The 21497-nt window shown below is 40.4% G+C and overlaps 1 protein-coding gene and 1 non-coding gene across 2 annotated transcripts; both read left to right on the forward strand.

Annotated features, from left to right (window-relative positions):
* The first annotated feature begins 984 nt into the window (after positions 1–984).
* Positions 985–21287, forward strand: PRKRA (protein activator of interferon induced protein kinase EIF2AK2). The gene is made up of 8 exons (XM_060151411.1): positions 985–1175; positions 1732–1901; positions 5440–5521; positions 8136–8214; positions 9266–9383; positions 11206–11300; positions 17328–17502; positions 20565–21287. Exons 1-8 carry the CDS (start codon positions 1111–1113, stop codon positions 20720–20722), a joined length of 942 nt encoding a protein of 313 aa, XP_060007394.1. The 5' UTR covers positions 985–1110; the 3' UTR covers positions 20723–21287.
* On the forward strand, positions 13261–13367 carry LOC132522536 (U6 spliceosomal RNA). Its single transcript, XR_009541276.1, has one exon. It is a non-coding gene; the product is annotated as a U6 spliceosomal RNA (small nuclear RNA).
* Positions 21288–21497: the final 210 nt, after the last annotated feature.

The raw sequence follows: 21497 nt of genomic DNA on the forward strand, positions 1-21497 counted from the left end.
GAGGGGGTAGAGGGAGGAAGAAAATACAGGCTTAATTCAATCCTCAAATAATGTAAATCACTTTGATTAGACTCCGGACAGCTTTTTCATTTGCTTTCAAGTACCCAGGGTTCGAGAGAAACAAACAAAAAGTTCCTAATAAGGACCCTTCGTGTGAATAGCATCGTGCAAGGCAATCTTCCAGAAACGAGAAAGCACAAGGAGTCATTCCTGCAACTGGCAAGCAAAACCCCTAGAAGCGATTCGACATCTAATGTCGCTGTCTGATCCCCACCAAAGGTGGTGCATCCCAAGCAAACGCCATTACAACCAACACAGGTGTGCAGAAACAGCATTTAATTAGAATCGGGTCCACAGAAAAGCCTTCGTTTACACCTAACGTGCCTTGCTGGGATCCGCTAGCCCAGCACTCATCAGGCGATGAAAGCCTAGAAGACAATGGAGCCCACGTTGGGGTGAGAGGAGTGGGTGTCCGGACGTTCCCGCGAGCACCTAAAAGCAGGACTCCAGGACAGGAGCCCACCTCAGCCCTCAGGAGCGGGTATACCGCGAGTCTCAGGCTTCGGGCCCAGGCCTAGGGAGGCTCTCCGGCAATTTTGCATTTGGAATTTTAAAATCATTTTCTTAAAGTGACGCACCGCTCCTCTTCCCCGTCCCCCGCAACCCCCTCCAAAAAAAAAAAAAAAAAAATGGCTGAGCTTCAGGCCTCACAGTCGCTGAAGCTTGCCCGCCCGACGACAAGCCTCTCTCTGGGTAGGGAGCGGCCTCTTTTTGAGGACACACAACTGCGGTCCCCACTAGCCGCTGGGCCGAAGGTGGCGCACGGGCCGGGGCTGCGAGGGGGCGGGGCCGCCGAGGAGCTCTACCCGAGCCGGGACAGCAGGAGGCGTGACCGGGAGCCGGGACCGGCGCTACCGCACAGAAGCTCCGCCTCCGCCCCCCGCCCATCCCCTGGAGGGACGCAAGCGGGGAGGAGAAGGGGAGTCGGAGGAGGGGAGGAGGTGGCGGCGTCGGCTCTAGCTCGCTCCTCTCGGGGACCGACCGACCCGCGGAGCGAAGACGTCGCTCCACACTGCTCTTCCTCCCGCCGCAAAGCCGTCCCTTCTGGCCATGTCTCAGAGCAGGCATCGCGCCGCGGCTCCGCCGCTGGAGCGCGAGGACAGCGGGACCTTCAGGTCAGCGCCCGGGCGGTCGGGACCGAGCGGGGCAGGGCCGGGAGTGGTGGGCAATAGAGGAGGGGGCGGGGGAGCCGGCTGTCCAGCGGCATTCTGGGTAAAGCCCCTTCCTGGCGCTCGCGTCCTCGCGGCTGCTGGCGGGCGCTCGGCCCCGCCCTCTCGGCGGCGAGCGGGCCGGGGTCTACGGCCCGGCCCCGCCCCTCCTGCGGCCTCGGGAGGCTCGGGGTGGCCGGAGGTGGTTCACGGCCGCCGCCTGGGAAAGGGGTTTATAGCCTTGGTCCCGGGAGGTTGCAGCACCCGAGCGTACCTCCCGATTCCCCCGCGAATCCCTCCTACCCGCATTCAAGTTGTCTCCCTAAAGACCTCCCTCACCCTGCCCGCCGCCCGCCGCAGCGGGGCCGGGAGACTGTCGCGCCTCGCCAGCTCTAGCCCTGGCCGACGGGGAGCTTCGGTGCCTCCGGCGTCACCGTTGGTGGCTGTTAAAACTAGTCTTTATTTGCTTCTGCTTCCCTCCCCGCTTTGACATGCAAAGCACAGCTTTTTCTGGTTTTTGCAGTTTGGGGAAGATGATCACAGCTAAGCCAGGGAAAACACCAATTCAGGTATTACATGAATACGGCATGAAGACCAAGAACATCCCAGTTTATGAATGTGAAAGATCCGATGTGCAAATACACGTGCCCACTTTCACCTTCAGAGTAACCGTTGGTGACATAACCTGCACAGGTCTGTATGCACAACGAACCCCGATAACCATGTGGGTTGGCGGGTCAGACTTGGTATTGCTTCTTAGTTCGGAAAAGTACCCTTTTTACCAGAGACAACGGTGAGGAGCAGGCTCTTAAAACTGATACCTTTCTCAGGTCATTGGGACTTTCCAACTTCCTGATCCTCTCCCTAATTTTCTGTTCCCCAGATACCAAGAGAAGCTCAGAAACATACCCTAGGATCCTCCTAGGGATCTTCCAAGAATTAGGGAGAAGCAGGAAAGGCTCTTGGAGCAGCCATAGATGAATCAGTAGGTGCTGTCAAATTTCATAGGTTATAGCAGATGCCAGGAGGCATGACCCCAGAATTTTCTGAGCTGCTCCCCTCTATGTATGGACTCATTTGGCAGTTTGGGCCCATTGTACCACACTCGGTTCTGTATCCAAGCAAAATGAGGAAGGCGGAAAGCTCAACTACACTATATTGCATAGCAGCTCCTAGTTCCTGGCACTGTACAGTATTTTAATAAGATGTTATCACCTTTTTTATACATGAGGAAATAGGTCCAGAGAGATTATAAGAAACATGCCCAAGGTCACACAGCAATGAAGTTTCAAAATTAAGATTCACCTTATTATGGTCATTGAACTTGAGCAAATGATAACTGAAGTAGCCCATTTGTAAATGTAGACATTTTATTCCTTATGTATCTATTTAATGGCAAACACAAAAAATATTGAATACTAAATTTAATTTGGAAGAATGCCAAGAAAAAAATTCAGCAAGAAGGCTGAAGTTCCACCATCTGGTAATCTGAAGGCATCATTTGTTTGTGTCCCTGAAAATCTGGATTCCGCTATTTTCATTGAAGCCACTTTAAGAAAATTTTGAAGCTTTTTTGTCTATGTGGGGCAGGTGGATTGTAGCTAGATTGTAGCTAGAAGGTTCCTCATATGAACCATGGAATCAACATTTGCACTACTGCTTTAGCTGGTCTATTTTAAAACATTCAGTGAAAACTCAAAAGTAGCCTTTCTCCCTTCAGTGTGTTTTAGATCAAAGATTAACAACCTGTGGCAACTGCTTAGTCCCCCTACTCTTCTCACACTGTCCTGTCTTCCTGTGCAAGCTTATCTACCTCCATGGCTTCAAATACTATCTAAAGGCTGATAATTCTGAAACCTCTGTCTTCAGCCCAGGTGCAGTTACAGAACAGTGTATCTGCCTGTGCTTGCTAGGCATTATTGCTTGGATGACCCAAAGACACCTCAGTCTCTCACTGTCCCAAATTGAATCCATCTTCTCTCTCAAATCCATTTCCCCTGCATTCTCCAGCTCAGTAAAGGCACCACCGTCACCCGTCTGCTTACAGTAGAAATTTGGGTTTCACCTTCTTCTCCCTCTGCCTATTGTCCAGTCTGCCCCCAAATCCTACTTCCTAAATATCTCTTGAATCTGTCTGCTTCTCTCATCTTTCTGTTGCTACCATCCGAGCCACATGGATTATAGTTGCAGCCTCATAGCTGCTCTTTTAGCTTCTATCTTGTGGTGTCCATTTTCCACACAAAAACCAGAGTGTTTTTTCTGGCATTCAAATATGTGCATGTACTTCCTCTTTTTAAAATCCATTCAGTGGTTTTCCCATCACCCTCTGGATGAATATAAATTTCTTAACATCATTGACAACCTTACTTCTCAAAATGTGGTCGACAGCAGCATTGCTATCACCTGGGCACTTGAAAGAAGTGCAGAATATCAGGCCCCATCCAACACCTACTGTTAGTATGCATTCTAACCAAATTCCCAGGCAATTCCTAAAGTTTGATAAGCACAAATTTAGGAGACCATTCTTTGACCTCTCCTACCCTTCAGCTCTCTCGCCTTTTGCCTCAAAGTTCCTTTCCTCAAGCTCTTACTGTCCCCTACAACTTGGGGCCTGAGAACACCATGCTGTGTGTTACCTCTGAGGCTCTGCAAGTACTTTCTCCACCTACAGTGCTCTTCCTAATCCTCCAGCTCTCCTCACCTCACTAACTTTTACTGATCTTTCAGGTCCTTGTTTAGTTATCTCCTCCTTCATGAAACCTTTCTGAATCCTTACCAAGAGTAGGGGAGCTATCCCTTTTGTAGGCTACCCTACAACCTGCACTTAGGCCTGCTGTGATACTCCACATTTCAGACGTCTTTTTTTTTTTCTTTTGGTACGCGAGCCTCTCACTGTTGTGGCCTCTCCCGCTGCGGAGCACAGGCTCCGGACGCGCAGGCTCAGCGGCCATGGCTCACGGGCCCAGCCGCTCCGCGGCATGTGGGATCTTCCCGGACCAGGGCACGAACCCGTGTCCCCTGCATTGGCAGGCGGACTCTCAACCACTGCGTCACCAGGGAAGCCCCCAGATGTCTTTTTATAGACAGAATCTCACACATTAGGCTGTATACTCTTTAAGGGCAGGGACCCTGCTTAGCTCTCTACTACGGTTGACCCTTGAACAACACAGTTTTGAATTACGCAGTCCACTCATACGAGAATCTTTTTCAGTAGTAAATACTACAGTACCATACAATCCATGGTTGGTTGATTCCGCAGTTACCGAGGAAGCTAGAAATGGAGGAACTAAAGATACAGAGGGCTGACTATAAATTATGGGTAGATTTTCAACAGCGCAGAGGGTCGGTGCCCCTAACTCCCACATTAGTCAAGGGTATATCCTTAATACCTATGTTAGTGGGTAAATAAGTGTGGTTTATGTGGTCTCCAACACTTGAGAGCCATGCTTGAAATTTGTTCCATGTTCCTTTTCTTTCCTCCACACAGGAGGAATGGACATCAGCATTCTGATAGCACTTTGGAAAGGTTCTCAACACCTAGTTTGAAGTCAGAAGGAAAAAGACTGAATTTACAATTTACTTGTGTGGTTGCTTACTAAAATTAGGCATCAGTCTCAGTGATTAGTCAGGCCTAGTCTCTTCTGCCCCCTTAGCTACCCATGTAAGGGATACAGATTATATGGAAGACGCTTAAGGTAATCTCTCAACTTCTTCCCTATACAAACCTTCCCCCACTGTATCCAACAGGTAGTCATGACTGCTTAGCCAAGCAGAGGGGTTTAATTCAGTATAGGAGGGGTTGTTACAGTGAAAGTGTGCACATTTTGCTGACAAACGGTGTTGCTGTAAGTGGCTCCTTTAAAGGAAACTTGTTGCTATAGAAGAATTTCCTTTCTAAGAATAATGGAATAAGTTGCATTTCTTCAGAAGGTATGACATAGTCTACTTTATTACTTTATGTAATAAGCATGTATAATGTATACCTGTATAACGATTTTTATACAGGTATACAAAAATACATACAATTTTTTAAATCACAGAGATTTTTTAATGTATTAACTTCATATGGTATTTTATTTCAGTGATAACTGTATGCAAGTGTATGTTTTTATTACCTAGTGTGTATATATATAAAATGTGTAGTGGCTTTGTTTTGTATTATGCAAACATCTATGTAAGCCTCACATTTTCACAGCATGTAAAGAGTTTTTTTTTTTTAACCTTAATTCAGGTGAAGGTACAAGTAAGAAGCTGGCGAAACATAGAGCTGCAGAGGCTGCCATAAACATTTTGAAAGCCAATGCAAGTATTTGGTGAGCTAAATTTCTTTGTATTCTGCAGCTCAAAAATATCATGGCTGAGGTAAGGTTAAAAGTTTGAACATGCTCACAAAAGCAACAAAGTAAACAGTTGTTAATATCTAGCTCTAAAATTCTATTTCCTTGTGAAGACCTGTCATCCACTAAAGACAACTTTATCCGTAAGAAATTAAATCCAGCTATTAATTAGTAGATGAAGGCTCTATTAATTAGTAGATGAGGTGCAACACTAGAAAACCAGAGTGTTTCTGGCAAACATCTTACTGGATTAAGAGTTTGTTTCTACAATGAAGAAAACAAGGTGTGAGATAGAAAAAGATCAGCTAAAAGTATTCTTTTAGAAATTCGAATTTGAAAGGAGACAAAGAGATTTCCTTCTAAATGTGATGTTAATTCTTTTTTTTTAATACATTTATTTGATTGATTTATTTTTTTTTGGCTGCATTGGGTCTTCTGTGTCTGTGCATGGGCTTTCTCTAGCTGCCGAGGGCTTCTCATTGCAGTGGCTTCCCTTGTTGTGGAGTACAGGCTGCAGGCGCACAGGCTTCAGTAGTTGTGGCTCGCGGGTTGTAGAGCGCAGGCTAAGTAGTTGTGGCGCACAAGCTTAGCTGCTCCACGGCATGTGGGATCTTCCTGGACCAGGGCTCGAACCTGTGTCCCCTGCATTGGCAGGCGGAATCTTAAACACTGTGCCACCAGGGAAGCCCCTGGGATGTTAATTCTTGACAAATATTTCCAAAATAAATTTGTTATCACCTTAGGTGCTTTTGGAAGGAGCGCTGGTCCTGGAGCATCTCATGTATTGTAAATTGGTGTCCTTTGATTTCTAATGGGCACATCCAGGAGCACATTTTGCCTGTAAATTCTTCCCTTTACGTGCACTCAAGTATATTTGGAGTACAATCTGGTATATCTGCTCATAGCTGAGAGAAGAGGCCCATGGGAATTTAGGATGGGTTTTTTGTTTCCTAGTCATAGAAGAACTTCTGGCTTAGGGATATATTAATATTTAGGTTCTCATGCAGTGTTCCTCCCATTTACTTAGTAACTCTAAACCTTTTAGGTAGTTTAGAACCAACCAGCAAAAGCCTTGGATCTCACAAAATGACTAGGGTCATACATTATAAATGATTTATGCTAGCCTTCTGGACATGCCAAATGGCATGGCGGGTTTTGGATTTTCCCCTTGCTGGTGACGGCCATGCCATTTCTGTGCAATCCAAAGGTCAACCCAAAGTGTTGCATATATTCATAGAAATTAGTATACAGAGTGTCCTTTCTGCACATGGGCACTTCACTTTGTCAGCAAAAAAGGCTAACAAACCTTACTATGTATTTGTGCTTCTTGACAGATAAGATGGGAATTGCTAAGCTGTAAATCAGGCTGAAAGTGGCCTAATATGATAGAGACTTTCTCACTTCTCCATCACAATTACTTGGGTAGCTTCAGTGTACAGCATTGTAAGTGAATATTTGTATCTCATCAGCTTATGTAAAGCTTGAAATTCTGGCAGGTAGAAAAGAAACTTGAGGGCTTCCCTGGTGGCACAGTGGTTGAGAGTCTGCCTGCCGATGCAGGGGACACGGGTTCGTGCCCCGGTCCGGGAGGATCCTGCATGCCGTGGAGCGGCTGGGCCCGTGAGCCATGGCCGCTGAGCCTGTGCGTCTGGAGCCCGTGCTCCGCAACGGGAGAGGCCACAACAGTGAGAGGCCCGTGTACCGCAAAAAAAAGAAAAGAAACGTGAGGAAATTGAGGAAATGGCAATAACAACCTCACTGGTCATGGAAGAAATGCCTCTAGCTGCTTAGGTGGCAGTAACCTTGAAATGCAGCTTGTTCCACGTTAGGCATCCATCACCCAAGTAACTACTAAGTTCACACTACTTAGAAGAGGTTGTTCTCTTTTTCTCTAATCACAGTCCCCACATGCTCAAATCAGATTCATGCTGGCCATCAATTTTATACAGGATACATATAAACCTTAGGAAGATTATCCTAGCATAGAGCAGATAATAGATCAAACCAGGTCTTTCTTCCATAATTATCTGGATGAAAAAGCTACATTTATGATCTGTATGGTTTACATTGCCAGGCTAAACTTCCTGTTAGTCTTCCCTTTTTTTGTAGTTGTAACAATAGTGTACTTTATTTAAATACATTTTTATTGAGCATCTATTATATATAAAGCACTGCAAGGCTTATGAGGGCAAGTAATACATAGGCCCTACCATTAAGGATTTTATAGTCTGAACAGGGGAGAGGTGTGGTGAGGGATAGACAAATCACATGTATTTGTAAGAGTGTACAACTTATGGTAAAATAATTTGTTTAAGAAAGTGTCAAACCAAATGCTACAGTGGTTCAAAGAAGGGAGAAGTTATGTTCCACTGGGGTAAAAGAATAGGCTTCTGAGAGGAAGTGGCAATTGAGGTATACCTTGGATGATGGATAGATCAGATTCTTACAGAAGAGGTGGGCGAGAAGCGTATTCCATGTAGAAGGAAAGGCAACAGCAAAGGCATGGAAAGCTAAATTGAAAATGCTTGTCCTTTACTTAATAATTTGGGGGAGATTATTTTGTTTTATAACACTTTATAAAAATGTTTAGCTTTGCAGTTCCGGATCCCTTAATGCCTGACCCTTCCAAGCAACCAAAGAACCAGCTTAATCCTATTGGTTCATTACAGGTAAGTGGCACAGTTTTTCCATACTTAACTTTTTGTCTACTGAAAAAAATGCCATAAATTTTGATAATATCATAAGGGCTGAGAGAAGGAATTAATATTTTAAAGATGGTATAACATTTTGTGTTCCAGGTTATGATCATTAGATGTTAAAGTGCTAACTTGAAATTATTTTCCTATTTATTTATGTTTCGGATTTTCTTCCATATACAGTATCTGCCTTTGGTTTGTGGAATTCTCATTTGAGATCAGCAGGACCTCAGTGCACATGGGTAGAGTGTTTTATATTTTAAGAATATTTCTTGCCACTCTTGTGACAAATCTCTACTTCTGTTGAGACAGAAGACTTTATAAGAACCCAAACTGAGTTACCTAACTCAAGAAAAGGGAAGTCGTTTGCTTATTTGCTTATTCTACCAAAAAAATATATTCAGCTTTGAATTTCTGTGTGCAGAATATCCTCCTTGCAGACTATCCATGTGCTCTGTTGGACAACTCCCCACCCTATTATCCAACCAGTCCTTTGGTCTCTTTCCTCCTCTGTGAGTTTTTCTGTAGTTTTCTTCCCCTTCTTTCCTCAGCCTCATCCAAGTGTGTTTGTTTGCTGTCTGCTTCTCATCTGCTCTCGATCGAATGTAGTTAGTTAGGCAGCCATGGGTATGGAAGGTTATAGTTAGGAGGGGAGAGGCTTTAGGAACTGATGGCTGTGAGACCTGTAGCTGTCCTCTCTGATGTTCCCAGAGGCTGAACGTAGCTTGTCTTTCTGTTTGAACTCTTTGATATCAACTCACTACAGCTTAATGGAAGAGCACCATTCACTGCTTCACCACAGGAAAACTGCTTCCGTTTTGGTATTGTGGGCCTATAAGATATAAAATGCAGGAATATCTCTGGGAAATAGAGGGCCTTCTCTCATTTTTTTCATTGCAGAATATCATTATTCTTTGCAAACATATAAATAGATATGGGATCAAAATCATGAGAGAATATCATTTGTGTGATTGAGCCACTGCATAGTAAAAATTACTAATAAATCCTCATCTCGATTTTCTAGGAATTGGCTATTCATCATGGCTGGAGACTTCCTGAATATACCCTTTCCCAGGAGGGAGGACCTGCTCATAAGAGAGAATATACCACAATTTGCAGGCTAGAGTCATTCATGGAAACTGGTACTTATTCCTTTTTACCCTCATACAGTTGAAGACATTTGAAATATTTTGAGAAGATGAATGACCATAGAAATTTCTGTTGCGATTTCTTTTCAAATATTTCTATGGGGAAAAAAACTGACACTCCTGGTCTACTGTTTCTAACTTTCTGCAGTTGAATTTTTTTTTTAAATTTTTTAAATTTATTATTTATTTTTGGTTGCGTTGGGTTTTCGTTGTTGCGCGCGGGCTTTCTCTAGTTGCGGCGAGCGGGGTTACTCTTTATTGCGGTGCGCAGGCTTCTCATTGTGGTGGCTTCTCGTTGCAGAGCACGGGCTCTAGGCACTTGGGCTTCAGTAGTTGTGGCACGTGGGCTCAGTAGTTGTGGCTTGCAGGCTCTAGAGCACAGGCTCAGTAGTTGTGGCGCACAGGCTTAGTTGCTCCACGGCATGTGGGATTTTCCTGGACCAGGAATCAAACCCATGTCCCCTGCATTGGCAGGCAGATTCTTAACCACTGCACCACCAGGGAAGTCTTCTGCAGTTGAATTTAAGTATAAATGTTTGGCTTAAGAATACTTTACTTCTTAATTTGATATTTTTTAAAATTATGAGTTGGTAATGGAGAAACAAATAAATAATTGACTCTTTAAACAGTCTTCATTGATATAATAGGGACTTAAAAATCATTTTGGAGAAAAAAGCAGTAGTAAATCTCTTGGAGTTTCAATAGCTATTCTAGAAGATAGGAGGACAAGAAGATTACATTTGAAAACAAGATGATTATTAAGAGGCTGATGGCAAAAAATTGCAGTGGGATAAAAATAAAGTAGAAATTAACCTTTTAAATTACAACAACTTTACGTTGTAAAGGCCACAGACTATGAGAAAAAAGTCACTTAATAAAGTACTCCTGAGGATTCCTATTTTAACTTCTCTAGCATGTTTTTGTTAAGTGGCTTGAAATGGAATTTTACCTTGGTTAGATATTAGTCTTAAGTAATAAGCAGCTGTTTGCCCTTGAGAGGTAGTGTGGGCCAGTGCAGAAAGCCCTAGGCCAGAAGCAGGAACCTCAGCTTCCTGTTCTTGATGCAGTCCTTGATTTGCAAGTTTAGGTAAATTGCTTAATCTCCCTGCCTGGATCTCAGTTTTTAAATCTGTAAACATGGAAATAGATGATATTGATAGTGTCTTTCAACTCTAGCCTCTCCTATGCCCTTCTTATTCATGTTAAAGAAAGAAATTCCACATAGTTATCAGTGTATAGGAGATTATAAGCAAGAAATAGACATTGAAAGATAGCAGTTGTAATTCAAATGTACCTTGGTAAATTTGAATATTTAGTCAGAATTAAACCAAATATGGTTCATTAAAGCTAGACATAGGGAGATACATCTGTTAAAGAAAAACAAAGTGTAACTATTAAAGATAAACTGTTAAAGAAACGTCTTCAAAAATGTAACCATTAACAGTTGTATGAAGCACAACAAGTAAAGATGTCACGTCTGTAAAAGAATAGTATACGGGCTTCCCTGGTGGCGCAGTGGTTGGGAGTCCGCCTGCCGACGCAGGGGGGCGCGGGTTCCTGCCCCGGTCCAGGAGGATCCCGCGTGCTGCGGAGCGGCTGGGCCGCTGGGCCTGCGCGTCTGGAGCCTGTGCTCCGCAACGGGAGAGGCCACAACAGTGAGAGGCCCGCGTACCGGGGAAAAAAAAAAAAAAAAAAAGAATAGTATACAAAAACCATGAGATTGTTCTCTGACCAAACACAGTACATTAAACATTTGGTCATTCTCTATGGACACTAGCTTATTTTCTAAACCTACTATTCCTTTTTCTTTATTTAGGAAAGGGGGCATCAAAGAAACAAGCCAAGAGAAATGCTGCTGAGAAATTTCTTGCCAAATTCAGTAATATCTCTCCAGAGAACCACATTTCTTTGGTGAGTAATAATCGGAGGTCTACAATGTTAATGTGATTAAACATCTGTTGCTGTAGGAAACTTCTCTAGATTTCTTTTTGTATAGATACTTCAGAGTTGCAGTATTAAACAAATCCCTTAACTGTTGAGTAATACACTACCCCAATTTTAGCTGCTTGCAGTATGTGAGCCAGGATCACAGGCGTGGCCAGGTAAGAGAGTTTGGGAGGCACAGTCAAATTCAGAATAATATGATGGTATCTAAAGATGGTAAGTCACTAGTGCCACTTTTGCCTTCAGATTGACAATTCACTCCCATCTCTTGGTTCATCCATTCATTTATCCACTCAGCAAACATTTAGGGAACTCATTATTTGCCAAGCTTGATGCCAGGTACTGGCATTTGGTGAACGAGATAGTCTCTGGCCCTAAGGAGTTTGTAGCCAGCCTACTGAAAGAGAAAAGAACCCTACAGACTGGTCCTTCCAGAGGCGTCTTGGGAACGTAGGAGAAGGATCCAACTAAGACGGGGTTTTAGGAAGACTTCTTGGAGGAAGTAATAGCTGAGCTGAGACCTATAGGATGACAACAGGAAAAAAGAATTCCAGAGAGAAGAAAGACCATGTACAAAGACCCAGGAGTGAAACACTTTATGTGATCTAGGACCACAGAGTAATTTGGGATGGCTGGAGCATATTCATAGATTTGGAGGGAGGGAGTCTCAAACAATGAGGCCGGAAAGGAAAAGAGGGATTGAATCTTGCAGGAACTACTATGTTAAGGAGATTGAACTTTATCCTGAGGGTAGTGCAAAGTCATTAAATAAATTTAATATGTAAAGGACAAGATCTAATTTATACATTAGAAGGGAAATCACTGGCAGCATTATGGTGAGTGAATGAATATTAGAGTCAAAGAGACCTGCTACAATGCTGTTTTAGAAAAGCAGATGAGAAATGATGGTGGCCTAGACTAAGGTAGTGGCAGTTGAAATGATCGATTTAAAAATTATTTAGAAAACTGAAGTGAATGGGGCATGGTAACTGATTACATGTAGGGAGTAAGGAAAGAGAAAGAAATAAACATTTTTAGCTTGGCAACAGAGTAGATGGTGGTACCATTCAATAATATGGGGAACACAAAAGATGAGTAGGATTTGAGGGGGAGCAGATAGTGAGCTAAACGTAGGATATATTGAATTTGAAATGTTTGTGGAGTAGCTAAGTGAAAATGTTGAGTAGGGAGCTGGTATTCAGATAGAGAACTTAAGAGATCGGGCTACACATAATATATTAATTGAGATTCTGATATTTGTATATAGGTATGTATGGTGGTCCATTATCTGAGAGTAGGATGTTAGGTAGGAAATGAAAAGTGAAGACTATAGGAGTGTCCTAAGCTTCTGATAAAAAAAAAAAATGGCTCATTCTGTAGGGAAAAAAGACTATATCTGAATAAGTAATATAGTTTTGGTTTTGCTTTTTTAATAGAAAAATATGAAACACTGCATTCACTTCTTTTAAAACTGGATGAGAGATGAAACTATAATCACAAAACACAGGTTTGTAGGTGAATTCTGTTAAATCATCAAGGAAGAGATAATCTTCCATGCTATTTAAACTCTTCCAGTTAATATATATAACAAAGGGGAAGCTTCTAAATTTATTTTCCAAAACTAACATAACACTAATATCTGACAATAGCAAATCCCAATGGCAAAAATTATGGATTAATCTCCCTTATGGTGAAACACCTTAATATTCAGTAGAACATTAAAAGAATAATATACCATAGACAAGTAGGGTTTATTTTAGGACTGTAAGAGTGTTTCAGTGTTGGTAAATCTATTACTATAACTAATCACATTAATGGGTTAAAGGAAAAAAACATTATCCTCTCAATAGATGCCAAAAAATTTTGACAGTCATTACTGATAAACTCTTGTAAAATATCCCTATTGTGATTTAAAATATATACCTCAGTGCTCGCTTCGGCAGCACAGAAACTAAAATTGGAACGATAAAGAGAAGATTAGCATGGCCCCTGTGCAAGAATGACATGCAAATTCATGAATCGTCCCATATTTTTATAGCCAGGATGTGGAAGCAACCTAAGTGTCCATTGACAGATGAATGGATAAAGAAGATGTGGCACATATATACAATGGAATATTACTCAGCCATAAAAAGAAATGAAATTGAGTTATTTGTAGTGAGGTGGACGGACCTAGAGACTGTCATACAGAGTGAAGTAAGTCAGAAAGAGAAAAATACCATATGCTAACACATATATGTGGAATCTTAATAAAACTAAATGTTTCTGATGAACCTCGGGGCAGGACAGGAATAAAGACGCAGACATAGAGAATGGACTTGAGTACACAGGGAGGGGGAAGGGTAAGCTGGGACGAAGTGAGAGAGTGGCATGGACATATATACACTACCAAATGTAAAATAGCTAGTGGGAAGCAGCTGCATAGCACGGTGAGATCAGCTCGGTGCTTTGTGACCACCTAGAGGGGCAGGATAGGGAGGGTGGGAGGGAGATGCAAGAGGGAGGGGATATGGGGATATGTGTATACATATAGCTGCTTCACTTCGTTATACAGCAGAAACTAACACAACACTGTAAAGCAATTATACTCCAATAAAGATGTTAAAAATAAATAAATAAAATAAAATATATACCTCAGGAAAAAAATCAAAATCATGGGTACATGTTTACATAGCTTATCCATTCCCATTAATTTCAGAAATAAGGCAAGGATGCCCACAGATACCTTTTTTTTTTTTCCTTTGGGTCACACCATGCAGCTCTTGGGATCTTAGTTCCCCAACCAGGGTTTGAACCCAGGCCCTCAGCAGTGAAAGTGCTGAGTCCTCACGACTTCCCAGGACTGCCTGGGAATTCCTGATACCCTTTTTTTTTAAACATTGTTCTAGAAGTATCAACCAGCATAATCAGAAAACAAGAGGTTGGAAATAAGAGGAGATAGAAACGATCATTAACTATAAATAATATAATTGTATCCCTATAAAGCCCTAGAGAAAAACTACCAGATATAATAAGAGAATTCATCAAGGTAACTGATCATAAAATTAATATACAGAATCAATAGCTTTCTCATATTATTTCTGTTACAAAGGTAACCACTAGAATAATTAAAAATAGAAAGGTGAAAATTATTGCTTCTGGAAAGAGGACTTGAAGGTAGGGAGGAGGATTGTTGCTTTTATAATTCTGTACTATTTAATTTTTTTGTTGTATGTGTGTATTACTTTTAATAATAAAATGTATGAAGCTTGATAACATTGATCATTTTATAGCAAAATAGAAACTCTGTCCTGAAAAAGCATACTAGAAAAAATTAATAGCTTCCCTATTTATCAATATTACAAAATGGAATATAGAAGATCCTATTCTCAATAGTAGAAAAGAGGATAATATGACAGGGAATAAACTTAGAAAGAAATGTGCAGGACTCATATGAGAAAAACTTTAAAACTCTAGTGAGGGATTTAACAGAAATTGAATAAATGTAAAGCTATCTATTTTTGATGGAAAGACTCAATACTGTAAATATATGAAAATGTAATATAGTCTTAGTCAAAATCTACCAGAATTCATTTTGGATCTTGATACAACTTTACTGAGTTTATCTGGAAAAATAAACTCAAGAATAGCCAAGAAAACTGAAAAGGAAGAGTACGGGAGGTGGGGTTATACCCTACCAGAAAATAAAACATACTATAAAACTATAGTAGTTAAAACAGCTTTTGTATCGCAATAGACAGAGGATAGGTATAGATGCCAATCCATATAGGAAGATAGTATATGACAACAGTGAGATTTCACATCAGTGGGTGAGAGGATGAATGGTATAGAAATAACTTACAGCCACACTGTGGGGGGAGGTGAGGGGTGGCGGAATACACATGCACACAGGTGTATGATATATTTAGGTTGCTACCTTATTCCTTACATTAAAATAAATTTCAATTGGATCAAAGATTTAAACGTAAGAATTGGAACTGTATGAGAAAACATGGAAGAGCTTTCCTTTTAAAATTCTTAGCATGGAAAAGCCTTTTTAAGCATAACTTAAAACATAGAAGCTGTAAAGTAAGATTCACAAATTTAACTACATAAACCTACACTGCACAGCAAAATGTCTGTAAATAAAACTAATAAAAACAAAGTAAGAAGAAACTGTTTTGAACACATGAGTAGGAAGGGACTGTTTTCAATACCAAACATAAAGCTTACACATCAATAAAAAAGGCAACCCAGTAGAAGAAATACAAATGGTGGGGGAAAAAATGTTCAACTTTATTCATGCATGTTAAACAAGATACTATTTTCACCTTTAGTTTGACAAAACCTACAAAGTTTGACAATACCTGGTATTGGCTAGGGTGTGCGAAAACAAACACCCTCCAAGACACTTGATGGAAGTATACATTGGCTCATAAATCAGTTTGGAAGTATTAATATTTATCAAAATTAAAAGCATACATGTTCTTTGACTCAGCAGTTCTACTTCTAGAAATTATTCTGTCGAGAAAGTCATCCAAGTGCAAAAGAGTTTCATTGTAACACTGTTAGTGAAAGAAACCAGAAACAACCTAAAACCTACAGTTGGAGACTGGTAAGGTAACTGTAGTGCATGTATGTGCAGTGCAGTGATATGAGAAAACTTAACAGATGAGAAAACTTAACAGTATCAGGTGTAGAAGAGTAAGCTATCATTTTTGTTTAAAAAGATTATACGTGTGTCTGCTTAAACGTGCATAGAATGCGTACGGAAGTATACTGAAGAGGTGTTTAATATAGCAAGTATCTCTGGGGAGTGGAATAGAAGTCTGGGGAAGGGGCAGCAAGGAAAAGAGACTGTTCTTCATATGTATTTGTTCTTGTTACAGGTATCCTTTTACTATATGGATGACCTATGATTTTTTTAAAAACAGCATTTTTTAAAGTTCCAGTCAAGGAATGTAAAATTCTACTTAGTACATTTTGCAAATTATGCAAAAATTACCCAATTCTTTATCATGGCCATCCCTATGATCTTTTGAAAATCCCTTAACCTCTGTCAAGCTCATTGATAAATAAGACCAAAGGACAGGTTGCCCTACTTACTTCAGAGAGTAGTTTTTTGTGGTTTTTCTAATGGCATATTATATGAAAGCAATTTAAAAACCATAAACTAACATGGAACTGCAAAGTATTCTAAGAACAGAAGTGAAAAAGTAAAGATAGAGGGGAAAATAAAGAAAAGAGGAAAAGGAGAAAAGAAAACAGAAAAAAACAAACTCAATTGGGTTCTGGGATAAGTCTGATAAGAATTTTTTGACATCATGCCATTCGTTTGAACGTCTTGTTCTCAAACTTGCACATTTCACCTTGTCTACAGTTTCTTTGTTTTCTGCTTTACAGCTGTCAGTTACAGAGACTGGTATTTAATACAAGAAGCCATAAAGATATGAAAATTCCTTTATATTTTAATTTCTAAATTGCTCCATTAGGCAGACTCGATTACAGTTGACCCTTGAACAACACAGGTTTTAACTGCTCAGGTCCACTTATATGCAGATTTGTTTCCATAGTAAATACTACAGTCCATGGTTGGTTGATTCTGTGGATGCAGAACTGTGGATACAGAGGGCTGACTGTAAGTTATACATGGACTTTTGACTGTGAGGAGTGTCGGCTGCCTTAACCCCCATGTTGTTCAAGGGTCAGCTGTATCGCAGATTTGTTTATCATGCTCTTAAATATGTTATACATCTTAACGTGACCATCAGAAATTTTGACTGAGACCTTTATACTATACAAAAGTATTTTTAAATACTTCCAGTATATTATTGCACATTCTTTTTTCTTTAACATTGTGGTGTTTGTTAAATGTGTGTGCTTGTTAGTGCTATCTAGTTTAAATCGGAAAGTTTAAACATGCTTTATAAAGTATTAAATGTGAGTGCTTAATTAATACTTATAATAGCGTTGGAACCCAGTCCAAGAGTCTTAACTTTCGTCTCTGTTTTTCAGACAAATGTGGTAGGACATTCTTTAGGTTGTACTTGGCATTCCTTGAGGAATTCTCCTGGTGAAAAGATCAACTTACTGAAAAGAAGCCTCCTCAGTATTCCAAATACAGATTACATCCAGCTGCTTAGTGAAATTGCAAAGGAACAAGGTTTTAATATAACATATTTGGATATAGGTACGATTTTTTTCTTTAGCTTATGCTAAAACCTGTTTATTTTTTTAAATGTTTGAGGAACAAAACCTCTATTATAATTTTTTTCATTGATTGGGGATTCTGACTATATATAATTACTAGAACAGTAACATATATCATTGGTATGTCCCATTCTTATAAACAATAAAAATAGAGGTAACATCTATACAGTTATAATAATAAAAACAATAATAGCTAAGAGTTATAGAGTTCCTATGTGCCAGATACTGTTCTAAGGACATAACATATTTCAACCCACAGAATCCTCAAACTGTGAAGTAGATTCTATTATTCTTATATATGTGAGGAAAGTAAGACAAAGAAAGGTTGAGAAACTTGCCTGAGATAACATAGCTGCTAGTCAGTGGTAGAGCCAGATTAGAAGAGTCCCTGCTGATATAATACCTATTAAAACAGCCCTGATGGGCAGCTTGACAAATAAAAAGGCACCCACATTCCTAGAACAAGTACCAAGTTTATGGGGGTCAGGCCAGACGTCTTCTCTCCACTTTATCACTGTGTACCACTTCTGGGAGATAAATGGGGACAATTTATAGTTTTATCTCATCTCAGCTATGAACTGCTATATTTTTTCTAGCTCATAATCACTCAGATAGACAAATGCAGACAGACTGGAAAGCAATCAGTGTGGTTTTTCTTTTAATGCAGTTTATAACTGGCTAATTTGTTTGTATGTGTGTGTTCTTGTGTGTTTTTGGTGTCTTGATTTAACATCAGTATAGTATGTGAAGAATTTGATACCCCTTATTCTAGCCTTAGTGACCTGGGGGGACCTAGCTTGTCAGAGCTACTAGCACTGAGAAAGTAGGGTGTTTAGGGACTGAAAGAACTTCTAATTTTCTCTACTACTTTGGGATTGAATGATGGGTCAGGTACAGTGCCTCAATATACTGAGAATTATGCAGAACCTGGGGAATAATGCAGAAAGATGATCAGAAAACGTAGCTGATTGAGAGACCATTCATTCAAAAAATATTTCTTAAGTATCTACACATTGTTGGGTGTTTGAGACACAGATGAATAAGCCATGTCATGAATATGACTATGGAAGGTTTTGAATCTGGGAAAAGAAGGAAACTTGAGATGGTTTTTTAGATTACAAATTAATGATGACTTTGAAATGCTCCTTAGCAATTTTAAGAACTAAATAGTTCTTGTAAACATAGAACAGCAGTTTAAAAACCACAGTCAGTTAATTTGACTAACTTCTATGCAATTACTTTCAAAAGAACCTCAGTGTTCTCCAGAGAAGATCTACAAATGGCCAAGAAGCACGTGAGAATGTGCTATCATTAGTCATCAGGGACATGCAAATCAAAACAACAGTGAGGTACCAACTCACACCCAGTAAGATGGCTATGATGAATAAAATAGAAAATAACCAACGCTGGTAAAGATACAGAGAAATGGTAGCCCTTATATGTTACATAGTGAACACGTAAAATAGTTTAGCTGCTGTGGAAAATCTGAGGAGTTTTGTTGCTCCTCAAATGAATTACCATATGACTTAGTAACTCTACTGCTAATGTACCCAAAAGAATTGAAAGCTGGTATTCCAACAGATACCTGTACACACATGTTCATAGCAGTACTATTCACAATAGCCAAGAGGTAGAAACAGCCCAACGTCCATTGACAGATGAATGAATAAACCAATTGTGGTATATACATGCCATGAAATATTATCAGCCACAAAAAAGAATGAAGTTCTGATATATGCTACAACATGGATAAACCTCAAAAATAATTATACTATGTGAAAGACAGACAAAAAAAGTCACATATGATTCCATTTCCATGAACTATCCAGAAGAGGTTAATCCACAGATTGGTAGTTGCCGGGGGCTGGGCGGTATGGGTGGGGATAGTGTTTTCCCTTGGGGTGATGAAATGGTGAGAATGTTCTGGAACTGGATAGAGGTGGTGGTTGCACAACATTGTGAATGTACTAAATGCCACTGAATAGTTCACTTTAAAATGGTTAATTTTATGTTACGTGACTTTTACCTCAATTTAAAAATGAACCTAAGGCTTCCGTGGTGGCGCAGTGGTTGAGAGTCCGCCTGCCGATGCAGGGGACACGGGTTCGTGCCCTGGTCCGCGAAGATCCCACATGCCGTGGAGCGGCTGGGCCCGTGAGCCGTGGCCGCTGAGCCTGCATGTCCAGAGCCTGTGCTCCGCAACGGGAGAGGCCACAACAGTGAGAGGCCCGCGTACCGCAAAAAAAAAGAACCTAGATGCTAGAACTAGAAAGCCTCTTCACACATTAAATAATCCCATTGTGTCTGGATATTTTATACTATATTGATTCTAGCTGAAATAACATTTAATCATGACAATTTCAAACAACTCACCTGTTTCTACTCCTTTCCCTGTCTCAATAAACCATCTTTAGTAAGAGTGATTCATCAGATGTTAAGACCGTTTGTTTTCAGGGCTTCAGTGTTGTTTTAAAACATCCTAAACAAATATACAAAATGGAATTAAACTCTCTGCACAGACTTAATAACCAAAGAACATGACATCACAAAGGAGGTTTTGCCCTGAACCGTGTATTTCCTGGTTCAGTGTCTACTGAAAATAACTGTAGACTTCAGAGTGGAAAATACAGTCTCTCCAGTCCTCTAGCAAATGTTTTTTTTTCCCTTTTAAAAAAGTTGCTGTGGTTCAGTAATTTGCAAACACTGTTAAACTAACCACATTAAAATTGCCTTGGGAGCTCTTTGAAAATGCAGGAATCTGGCCACTCCAACCCCTAACCCTGCGTTTCTGATAGAGCAGGCTGGAGTGAGGCCCAGGCACCTGGATTTCTTTAAAGTTCCCCCAGGTGATTATGAAGCACAGCTGTGTTTGAGAACCACTGTAGCTGGGCAGTTTGTACAAGAATGACAAAGATGATAAGTGGAGTAGTATACCGTGGATGCTTAGGGAGAAAGACGGTAATAACAATTGTATTGTTTTTACAAAGGATCTGCTTTCTATGCACGTGGCATTAATCATCACGTTTGAATGTGTCATTGCAGAAGAACTGAGTGCCAATGGACAGTATCAATGTCTCGCTGAATTGTCCACCAGTCCCATCACAGTCTGTCATGGCTCGGGGATCTCCTGCGGCAGTGCACAGAGTGACGCAGCTCACAATGCTCTGCAGTATTTAAAGATAATAGCAGAAAGAAAGTAAACTTGGAACAACTTAGAAAACCCTTCAGTAGCACATAAGAAGGTCCCCTTTTCTCCCCTTCCCAAGTAAGACATTTACTATAATGTTTGAGTTTGTGTGTTGGTTCTAAATCTCTTCATAGGTTCCATGAACACTCCAGATTTAATTATCTCTTGGTAGTTGTTATTAAGATGTTTTTAATGGCTTCGACTTTGTATTGGTATATTGTATTTATAAACTTTGTACCATAGGCAGAGTGTAGCACCCATTTTACAATGCCATGTACATAGAAGGAAAAAACTGCATGATTGTTGTTGTTGAGGAGGAGGAGGATAAAATAAAACTGCTAGCAACAGTCTTTCCTACTGGTGCTTAACCTCTTCTTTGTGCAAGGCTTTGTAAAGGGATTTCGAAGGAAGCCCCTTAGAATTAGTGTTGAGGAACGCACTAACAGGTTTTAATTGAATGTGATTGTTAAATTTCAGGGAACGTGATTGGTCTGCTGTGTATTTGAATCCATGTAATAAAGAGCTGTTGTTATAATGGGTTCTGTTCATTTCATTAAAGTGCTACTGACTCGACTGTGGCCCTGTTCTTTTTAGCCATTCTTGTAACATTACAATGTGGATACTGTGTTATTTACATATCTCTAGTTTATTTCTTAGAGTCAAAGGTAAAAAAAAAAAAAAAACCCCAAATTTACAAATGTATATGTGATGAATCACTTCCATATTTTCTCTACGCATATGCAGTGTTGTCTTATGCTTTGACATATAACCATTCATAGATGAATAGT

The sequence above is a fragment of the Lagenorhynchus albirostris genome, chromosome 6 (genome assembly GCF_949774975.1).
Source record: "Lagenorhynchus albirostris chromosome 6, mLagAlb1.1, whole genome shotgun sequence".
Taxonomy (NCBI): Eukaryota; Metazoa; Chordata; class Mammalia; order Artiodactyla; family Delphinidae; genus Lagenorhynchus; species Lagenorhynchus albirostris.

Excerpts from the sequence above, each read along its gene's own strand:
- PRKRA (XM_060151411.1), top strand. The coding sequence starts at position 1,111 with ATGTCTCAGAGCAGGCATCGCGCCGCGGCTCCGCCGCTGGAGCGCGAG. Across the intron at positions 8,215-9,265 it reads ATCCTATTGGTTCATTACAG|GAATTGGCTATTCATCATGG; the intron begins GTAAGTGGCACA and ends TCGATTTTCTAG. Across the intron at positions 11,301-17,327 it reads CAGAGAACCACATTTCTTTG|ACAAATGTGGTAGGACATTC; the intron begins GTGAGTAATAAT and ends TCTGTTTTTCAG.